At 44.1% G+C, this 10,790-nt stretch overlaps 1 protein-coding gene across 2 annotated transcripts in view; it reads right to left on the bottom strand.

Moving 5' to 3' along the window:
* The window catches only part of ncapd2 (non-SMC condensin I complex, subunit D2), a 43,748-nt gene that overhangs the window by 5,075 nt on the left and 27,883 nt on the right, over window positions 1-10,790 (bottom strand). For both annotated transcript variants that reach the window (XM_042108093.1, XM_042108094.1), the window contains exon 30: window positions 2,683-2,839. In XM_042108093.1, coding sequence (XP_041964027.1) covers window positions 2,683-2,839 — 157 coding nt within the window. The remainder of the gene's footprint in view (window positions 1-2,682; window positions 2,840-10,790) is intronic.

Raw genomic sequence — 10,790 nt, 5'->3', positions numbered from 1 at the left:
TGTGTGTGTGTGTGTGTAGGGGTGTGTGTGTGTGTGGGGGTGCAGGGGTGTGTGTGTGTGTGTGTGTGTGTGTGTGGGGGTGCAGGGGTGTGTGTGTGTGTGTGTGTGTGTGTGTGGGGGTGCAGGGGGTGCAGGGGTGTGTGTGTGGGGGTGCAGGGGTGTGTGTGTGTGTGTGTGTGGGGGTGCAGGGGTGTGTGTGTGTGTGTGTGGGGGTGCAGGGGTGTGTGTGTGTGTGTGTGGGGGTGCAGGGGTGTGTGTGTGTGTGTGGGGGTGCGTGTGTGTGTGTGGGGGTGCAGGGGTGTGTGTGTGTGTGGGGGTGCAGGGGTGTGTGTGTGTGTGTGTGTGGGGGTGCAGGGGTGTGTGTGTGTGTGGGGGGGTGCAGGGGTGTGTGTGTGTGTGGGGGGGTGCAGGGGTGTGTGTGTGTGTGTGTGTGTGTGTGTGTGTGTGGGTGCAGGGGTGTGTGTGTGTGTGTGTGTGTGTGTGTGGGTGCAGGTGTGTGTGTGTGTGTGGGGGTGCAGGTGTGTGTGTGTGTGTGTGTGTGTGTGTGGGTGCAGGGGTGTGTGTGTGTGTGTGGGTGCAGGGGTGTGTGTGTGTGTGTGTGTGGGTGCAGGGGTGTGTGTGTGTGTGTGTGTGGGTGCAGGGGTGGGTGTGTGTGTGTGTGTGTGGGGGGGGGTGCAGGGGTGTGTGTGTGTGTGTGGGGGGGGGGTGCAGGGGTGTGTGTGTGTGTGTGTGTGGGTGCAGGGGTGGGTGTGTGTGTGTGTGTGTGGGGGGGGGGTGCAGGGGTGTGTGTGTGTGTGTGGGGGGGGGTGCAGGGGTGTGTGTGTGTGTGTGTGTGTGTGTGGGGGTGCAGGGGTGTGTGTGTGTGTGTGTGTGTGGGTGCAGGGGTGTGTGTGTGTGTGTGTGTGTGGGTGCAGGGGTGTGTGTGTGTGTGTGTGTGTGGTGCAGGGGTGTGTGTGTGTGTGTGTGTGGGTGCAGGGGTGTGTGTGTGTGTGTGTGTGGGTGCAGGGGTGTGTGTGTGTGTGTGTGTGTGTGGGTGCAGGGGTGTGTGTGTGTGTGTGTGTGTGTGTGGGTGCAGGGGTGTGTGTGTGTGTGTGTGGGTGCAGGGGTGTGTGTGTGTGTGTGTGTGTGTGGGTGCAGGGGTGTGTGTGTGTGTGTGTGTGGGTGCAGGGGTGTGTGTGTGTGTGTGTGTGTGTGTGTGGGTGCAGGGGTGTGTGTGTGTGTGTGTGTGTGGGTGCAGGGGTGTGTGTGTGTGTGTGGGGGTGCAGGGGTGTGTGTGTGTGTGTGTGTGTGTGGGGGTGCAGGGGTGTGTGTGTGTGTGTGTGTGTGTGGGGGTGCAGGGGTGTGTGTGTGTGTGTGGGGGTGCAGGGGTGTGTGTGTGTGTGTGTGTGTGTGTGGGTGCAGGGGTGTGTGTGTGTGTGTGTGTGTGTGGGTGCAGGGGTGTGTGTGTGTGTGTGTGTGTGTGTGTGGGTGCAGGGGTGTGTGTGTGTGTGTGTGGGTGCAGGGGTGTGTGTGTGTGTGTGTGTGTGTGGGTGCAGGGGTGTGTGTGTGGGTGCAGGGGTGTGTGTGTGTGTGTGTGTGGGTGCAGGGGTGTGTGTGTGGGTGCAGGGGTGTGTGTGTGTGTGTGTGTGTGGGTGCAGGGGTGTGTGTGTGTGTGTGTGTGTGGGTGCAGGGGTGTGTGTGTGTGTGTGTGGGTGCAGGGGTGTGTGTGTGTGGGTGCAGGGGTGTGTGTGTGTGTGTGTGTGTGTGTGGGTGCAGGGGTGTGTGTGTGTGTGTGTAGGGGTGTGTGTGTGTGTGTGTGTGTGTGTGTGTGTGTGTGTGTGTGTGTGTGTGTGTGGGTGCAGAGGGGTGTGTGTGTGTGTGTGGGTGCAGAGGGGTGTGTGTGTGTGTGTGTGTGTGTGTGTGTGTGTGTGTGTGTGTGTGTGTGTGTGTGTGTGTGTGGGGGGGCGCAGGGGTGTGTGTGTGTGTGTGTGTGTGGGGGGGGGCGCAGGGGTGTGTGTGTGTGTGTGTGTGTGTGTGTGTGTGTGTGTGTGTGGGGGGGGGGGCGCAGGGGTGTGTGTGTGTGTGTGTGTGGGGGGGCGCAGGGGTGTGTGTGTGTGTGTGTGTGTGTGTGTGTGTGTGTGTGTGTGTGTGTGTGTGGGGGGGCGCAGGGGTGTGTGTGTGTGGGGGCGCGTGCGTGTGCGTGTGGGGGGTGCAGGGGTGTGTAGGGGTGTGTAGGGGTGTGTGTGTGTGTGGGGGTGCAGGGGTGTGTGTGTGTGTGTGTGGGGGTGCGTGTGTGTGTGTGTGTGTGTGTGTGTGTGTGTGGGGGTGCAGGGGTGTGTGTGTGTGTGCCTCTGGTCTTGCGTGTACTGCTTGGGGGTGCAGGGGTGTGTGTGAGCGCGTGTGTGTGAGCGTGTGTGCCTCTGGTCTTGCGTGTACTATGTGGGGGGGCAGGGGTGTGTGTGAGCGTGTGTACCTCTGGTCTTGCGTGTACTGCGTAGGGGTGCAGGGGTGTGTGTGTGTACCTCTGGTCTTGCGTGTACTGCGTGGGGGTGCAGGGGTGTGTGTGTGTGAGCGTGTGTACCTCTGGTCTTGCGTGTACTGTGGGGGTGCAGGGGTGTGTGTGAGCGTGTGTGCGTGTGTACCTCTGGTCTTGCGTGTACTGTGGGGGTGCAGGGGTGTGTGTGAGCGTGTGTGCGTGTGTACCTCTGGTCTTGCGTGTACTGCGTGGGGGTGCAGGGGTCTTGGTCAGCTGGGACTGGTTGTGCTCCTCGCTCTGAGACTCCAGCTCCTCGTTCTCCACATTCTCCAGCCCCTTGGTGTGTACTGCCGTCAGCTTCTTCTCAAACTCATCCACTTGGGCCTGAGCGCAGACGCGCGCGCACACACACACACGTTAAGACCATCAAGACAAGAGGGGGGGGGGGGGGGGGTTGATGTTAGAGGTGCTACGTGATTACTGGAGCCCCAGCGTTTAACAGCAAATTAATTTCTATTCCACACTTCATACAAATGCATTTTCATGTGCTTAACATACACAACAAAGAAATAACAGATAAAAACAAACATGGACCTCCTCAGCATTTAGAAAAGCTGAGGTCATATGTTGGTGAGGATGAACCTCCTCAGCATTTAGAAAAGCTGAGGTCATATGTTGGTGAGGACGGCCCAAAGGTGGCACTCTGCCTGTCTCAGTGTTGGGTGTTAATAGTCAGGGGGAAAACTTGCAAAAACTAGTTGAACCCCTTAAAAAAATGTATTTGAGGTTTTTGCATTTTTGGCATCCTTAGGGCATGTAGTCAACATTTCTTGATAACATCAAATTTAGGCAGCGGCAAATTTTTTATTGGCATATTTCCAAAATGACCACCGCTGGAGACGCTGAAAACCCAAAAAAAAAAAAAAAAAAAAAAACAAACATATTTCAGGGTCTAATAGATCAACTTTGATATCAAACTATAGGTTTTCTGGGGTGGTTAGTTCATTTATGAGGTAACTGAAAAGGTCAGAGGTTAGGTTCATATTTTAATTGTCAGGGTGATGGTCAATTTGGGCCCAAAATCCAATAAAAAGCCATTATAGTAGAGGTCCTGGGTAAGATTTGTATGCACTTCATTTAGCGGAGAATATCTCAACTGTTATAGACTAATATGACCCCACTGAACATGGGATGTGTGCCAAAATCTCTACCTGTGAAGAAAGTCCTGAAAATTACCACAACAGACACTATTACCACACTACAGGTGAATGGGACTTTTTCCACCTTTATAGATATCCCCATACATTTCTACCAGATTAACCTTCATATTAAAGAGAATTACTTTTTGTATTACACTCTGCCTAAAAAAAAAAAATTTAAAAATATGCAAATGAGGCAATATCTCATTAAATATGCATACATAAACCCTTAGAAGAGTGTTTTTCCTCCAACAAAAGTTTACTTGGCAGCCATAGTGACCTAAGGTCATAGCAGAGCACATGGCTGTAAAGCAAGATGACTTGTGAGATCAGGTGCTACTAGTGAAGAGAATCGTGTAATTTTAGGAACGATTCATAGATTTTTGCTGGTGATTTTTTACTTGCTAGGACCCCATTGAATACAAAACAACCTGTTTCCATTTTTTCCCCTTCATTTTCAGTGCCAAAATTCAAGATGGCGGACAACATGCAGAAAAATAATATAAAGGCTTAAAGTGGTCAACTTTTTGATAAATATACCCTAATAAAGTAGACAAGTGAGATACAGATACATTTTCAAAAGATGTATTGCATCATTTGCCAAGAAATTGAGAAAAAAACAAAACAAAAAAAAAAAAATCTTGTTTGATGAGCATGAGGAGATAGCCCCTCATAGGGGCTATCAGAAAGGAAGGGTCATGTTGTAACACCAGTACCAATACCCCTCCCCACCTCCGTCGACTCCTTGTCACCACAAAGACACAACAACTTGGAATACACTACTGGAGTACATGCTGAAAGCGGAGCGTCTGCAACAAATTCCCCAGGGCCTCAGCAGGCAGATGGAGACTCTGAACCAATATTCAACCCCATCTTCCTTGATTTCCCATCACCACCTACACCACCTCACGTCCCCACCCGATGCCCAGGCCACCCAAACCCCCCTGTATATCCATCCTCATCCCAACACTCCCCCACCCGCTCAAACTTCCCAGGATCCCCTGTATACCCATCACCATCCCCACCCCAGCACATGATTTTCCCTGCAAGAATGGAAGGACTGCTGCCAGTAGCCCTGCAACTTGTTGGTAGCCCAAGACCTTCAACTCTATACCCATCAACATCCCACCTTGTTGGTAGCCCAAGACCTTCAACTCTATACCCATCAACATCCCACCTTGTTGGTAGACCAAGAACTTCAACTGTGCGTTTTTTTAGTACCCCAAGACCCTTAGCACCAAAGGTGCGCATGGCACCTTCACAGCCTCCCTCTTTCCACTCAGAAGGAGCTCTTAAGCAGCAACAACCTCTTAGTTCATATTGGACAATTATTTGATGATGACGACTGTATTGCATGATATTCTCAGGGTCCCTGCAATATAAATGGTACTGACAGTAGTTTTGAGAACATGCCGGGACCCAGTAAGCCCATGACATTCTCTATTCCTGTATTGACAAGAAATAGAACACAAATGCATGGAGCTTATAGGGTAAACCAGTCCAATCTCCTACCCGTACCAATTCCACCTCAGATTTCCCCCATGGACCATTTTTCCCCAACACTTACAGCAAAACAAGCACTCCTAAATATCAGATCTCTTTCAAACAAATCATTCTTAATTAATGATCTAATTTGCACACACAACCTTGATGTTTTACTTTTAACTGAGACATGGTTAGATCAACCAAACAGTGCTGCTACTCTCATTGAATCAGCTCCCCCAAATTTCATTTTTTTGTGTGCTACCAGAGCAAATAAAAAAGGTGGGGGGATAGCCACAATTTTTAAGACGTCTTTTCAGCGCAATCAGTCGTCATTCGGTGACTTTACTTCATTTGAATATCTGCGTGCACGCATTAAGTCTTCTCAGATTTTATTACTGACAATTTACAGGCCTCCAAAACATTCAGCAAAAGTTTTTCTTGAAGAGCTAGGTGAACTGCTATCAGTCGTTTGCATAGAGTTTGACTGTCTTATTATATCAGGGGATCTAAACTTGCATGTGGATAACCCTGAAAACAATTACGCCAAGGAATTCATTGCACTAATCGATACTTTCTCCCCAACACAGCATGTACAGGGGCCAACACACTCTCTCTGCCATACCCTCAACCTTGTCATCACAAAGGGTCTCGATGTCTCTACAGCTGTTAAAGACCTGGCCTTATCTGATCATGTCTGCGTGTTGTGTCCCCACACACTCAAAACACAGCTATGATTGTAAAAAGGAGAATCATAAATGATCAGACAAGTGCTCTCTTTGAGCAAGCACTTTCACTAAAGTCAAGTCAACTTTCAGACTCTGTAGAAGACTTATTTGATCACTTTATTGCAAAAATGGCAAACATTATGGATGACATTGCTCCATTACAATTCAAGAAAGTTAAAGGACAAACCGAAAGCACCATGGAGGCTAAATCCAGCAGTTAAACTTCTAAAAAGAGAGTGTAGGAAGACTGAAAGAAAATGGCGTAAATACAAACTTCAGATCCACTATGAAATCCATAAAGAGATGCTCCGCACATATAACTCTGAAATATGCAAAGCAAGACAGTCCTTTTTTTCTAACATTATCAATAGAAGTTCAAATAACACTCTATTCTATTTTCAACTGTTGATAAATTAACAAATCCCCCCCTCACAATTAGCACCTGAACTTCTCTCAACTAATAAATGCAAGGAGTCTTCATCTTTTTTTAAAGGTAAAATTGACAAAATCAGACTCAACATATCTGCTCAATTACAAATTCAACAACCTGAACTTCCAGCAACAAACAGAGGGAAAATAAACTTTATGTCAGAGTTCAGCTTGATAGACTACAAAACACTTGGAAAAATGATACAGAATCTCAGCTCTTCCACATGCGTCTTAGACACTCTGCCTACCAATTTTTTCAAAACTGTTTTTCATCTCATAGCGGTGGATGTCCTTTAAATTGTAAATGTATCACTGCTGTCTGGCACTTTTCCTAAGTCACTGAAAACAGCTGTTGTAAAGCCACCTCAAGAAGAATAACCTGGATGCCTCCATGCTAAACAATTACAGGCCCATATCCAATCTACCTTTTATTGGCAAAATCATTGAAAAAGTAGTCTTTAATCAATTAACCACCTTCCTAACATCAAATGGGTATTTTGATTACTTTCAGTCTGGTTTTCGGGCAAATCACAGCACTGAAACAGTGCTCATTAAAGTTTCCAATGACATATGCCTAAACACAGATTCAGGTAAAACATTAGTCCTAGTGCTACTGGACCTTAGTGCAGCATTTGACACCGTTGATGACAATATTTTAGTACACAGACTAGAACACTGGGTTGGATTTACAGGCATAGTTATCAGCTGGCTAAAATCATATCTACACGAAAGGAGCTTCTTTGTTGCCATCGGAAACTGTACCTCAACACCAACGTCCTTGACCTGTGGTGTTCCCCAGGGGTCGATCTTAGGGCCACCGTTATTCAACCTCTATATGCTCCCACTTGAACAAATCATCCAAAATAACTTGATTTCATATCATAGCTATGCAGATGACACACAAATTTACTTAGCTCTATCACCAAACGACTATGGTCCTCTTGAATCTATGTGTCAGTGTATAGAACAAATCAACACCTGGATGTCTCAATTTTCTTCAGCTGAACAAAGAAAAAACTGAAGTAATTATATTTGGTAAAAAGGAGGAAAGACTTAGGGTTGCCACTCTCCTTGACACAAAAGGGTAGAAGGCAAAGGATACAGTTAAAAATCTTGGTGTATTAGTTGACAGTGATCTAAATATCAACAGCCACATGAAAGCGACAACTAAATCAGCTTTTTACCACCTCAAAAATATTGCCAGACTCAGAGGGCTGATGTCAAAATATGACTTAGAATATGACTGCAATGGACTGTTCACAGTAGAGCCCGACTGATCTATAGGCGGGCCGATATTATTGGCTGATATTAGGCATTTTCCAAACTATCGGTATCGGCATTTATAATGGCGGATAAATGAATATTTTAAAATTAAAATAAAAACGGACGAAACACCCTTCAACCATGTCATGAGTGTTGGCGTTGTATAGTTTGTCCACCAGAGGGCACTCTATACCGTCCCTGCTGGCAACACTCGTGTATAACGCGCCACACATCCTGCAACCTGCTGATCCAGCCAGAGTCTGGCAGAGAGAACCAGTTATCCGCGAGTGAGATCATCAGTGAAGTGTGTTCATGGTGATTTGGTCACGAGACATACATTGCTTGAAATAACAATTAAAAGAACATCCCCATCAGTTCTCTTAACTCAAATAAGCATGACAAAATTCGTGAAAACAATGTCCAGTTTTGCTGCTGTTAAATAAGCCGAGAGTGAAGCGGAATTAGCTAGTAATTACGTTACGTTGTTACAGTGTAGTTGACTGTCTGTCCTTTTAACAATGTGAGTGAAGATGTATTTCTTTAATAGCGTGACAGTTATAGCAGTGAGACGCATCATCTCTCCCCGGCCTGTTATTTTGAAAGCGTATGTTTTACAATTTGCAGTATGACGTTATCCATTGCTAAATTAGGGCTCATCATAGACTAGCTAACCACAAAGCTAGCTACTGCTATGAATATCAGTGGAAGACCGCTAACGTTAACATTAATGAGCTTGGAAACCACAACGAACTTATTCTGCCTAAATAAAGTAATGATTTATTACTAGTATATCTGTAGTTACAGTCCCTGCATTGTAAAATGTAAATTAGACGTGAGAGGAGTAAACATTTAGACAGACATAGAGAAAAAGTATCCAACGTAGCTGGTGCAAAACGTAGCTTGTGCATAAAAGTTAGCTTTTCTTTTACACGTGTGTGAAACCCAATGACGCCAAGTGTGCGCTTCAGACTGTCGTTCAGCCGCAGCAGAGTTACATAATGGAATTAGATCACTAAATAGTAGGTTTTAGAAGGCAGGCAGCAACTGATGATTGAAAATGGTTTGATGTAGCTTGATGGAAATAATTTTAAAAGTGCAGGTAAAGGGATAAGCAAGCTGACATTGTAATTATAAAAGGTAGCTTATAAGGCAATAGGGACTAATTATTACACACGCACACTCAAACATTTAAGAGTGACCTTTATCTTGTTTAATGATAATACAAATGATGATAGTCATCATTATTTTTTGTAATTATTAAGTCTTAGTTCAAAGTTATATTTATGAAACTTGTTGTTATTGTGTTTTTGTTCAAAAAACTAAGTTTCATAATCTTAAGTTTTTATTTTTATACATTTTATTTATCAGAACTTTAATATATTTCGATGTTCCTCTGTTCCACTGTGACAATATTATTTAAAAATAAACAAGTTTGTTTTTGAAATGCATCATCATATTATTTTAGTTAATACTCCTACAAATAACTAATGTTAGGGAAATCTGTTAATGTTTTGTTGCGCGTTTCTGAAAAAAAAAAATTTTTTTAAATAAAATAAAAATAGATAAATATATATAAAAATTTCAGAAACGCGCAACAAAACATTAACAGATTTCCCTAACATTAGTTATTCACAGGGCTTCCTAAAAAACACTATTAAACAGCTTCAGATGATACAAAATGCAGCAGCTAGGATTCTAACAAAAACTAAAAGAACTGACCACATTACTCCAATTCTTAAGTCCTTGCACTGGCTTCCAGTAAGTCACAGAATTGACTTTAAAGCTCTATTGCTTGTTTATAAATCAGTAAATGGAGCAGGACCTAAATACCTGTCAGACATGCTTCAGCAGTACACACCTTCTCGTCCGCTCAGGTCCCAGGTGAAAAACCTGCTAGTAAAACCTACTGTTAGAACTAAACATGGTGAAGCAGCTTTTAGCTGCTATGCAGCTCAGCTGTGGAATCAACTTTCGGATGACATCAAAAAGGCCCCAACTGTAGCCAGTTTTAAATCTAGACTTAAAACCAAACTGTTCTCAGATGCTTTCTGCTAACTGTGCCGAGTTACAAATTCTGAATCTGCCTTGATAATTATTCTACTTTATATTTTATTACTTTTTTTTTTTTTACTACTTTTGTCTTTGTTTTTTGCTTACTAATTATCCTTTATTTTTAAATTATTTTACCTTGTGTTTTATGTTTTCTTTTTATTATGATCTTTACCTTTGAACTATTTTTTGACTATACTGCCTTTTTATGCTTTTTACTCATTATTGTTTGGTTTTGTTTATGTAAAGCACATTGAATGACCTCTGTGTATGAAATGCGCTATATAAATAAACTTGACTCGTTTCATTATTGAAGAGTTCAACAAAACATTGTCAGTGTCACTCAAGTATTTATCCTCACTGTCACGGTCTTTTTAATATTGGTGCACATCTCCTCAGAGCCTTCACACCTGCAAAGTTGTGTGAATGGTAAGTTGTTACTCTTGCAAGAACACCTTCTACTGCATTTGCTGGTAAGACGACAGCACTTCACAAGCTCCACAACAACCTCTGGTGCTGGTGGAAGTTGACAGAACAGGAGCCCATTACCCATCAATAATTTGCCTCCATCCCAGTGATAGTGAGTCAAGAATCATTTAAGTTGAGATATAGTCCTCTGTAATCTAAAATAAAATGGTAATTATCTAACATACGGTAATTTATCGGATTTTTACTCAAAATGACCTTGCCGCTGACCTTGAGAATGTAACACTGACCTTGAAATGACCTTTATTTGACTTCTGACCTTTTCAGTTACCTCATAAATGAACTAACCAGAAAACCTATAGTTTGATATCAAAACCATCAAAATTGATCTATTAGACCCTGAAATATGATTTTTTTTGTTTTTCAGCGTCTTCAGCGGCAGCCAATTTGGAAATATGCCAATAAAAAAAAAAATTTGCCACCGCCTAAATTTGATGCCCTAAGGATGCCAAAAATGCAAAAACCTCAAATACTATTTTTTTTAAGGGGTTCAACTACATTTCCGCCTCACTATCCCACGGTGGAGACAAGACATAATTTTACCAATTAAGTCCACAGACAAACATAACATTCAAGTAAACAATAAAAAGTAAATAAGAAGGCACATACAATGAATAAATAAGAGCAGCAAAATTGGGTTGAAATTGTGCAATTGTGCATAATCAGTCAATATAGCAGTGCCAAGTCAGGCCAATAAAT

The sequence above is a fragment of the Alosa sapidissima genome, chromosome 10 (assembly GCF_018492685.1).
Source record: "Alosa sapidissima isolate fAloSap1 chromosome 10, fAloSap1.pri, whole genome shotgun sequence".
NCBI lineage: Eukaryota > Metazoa > Chordata > Actinopteri > Clupeiformes > Clupeidae > Alosa > Alosa sapidissima.
Note: the sequence above shows the minus strand (reverse complement) of the source record. Positions and strands in the feature narration are given on the sequence as shown.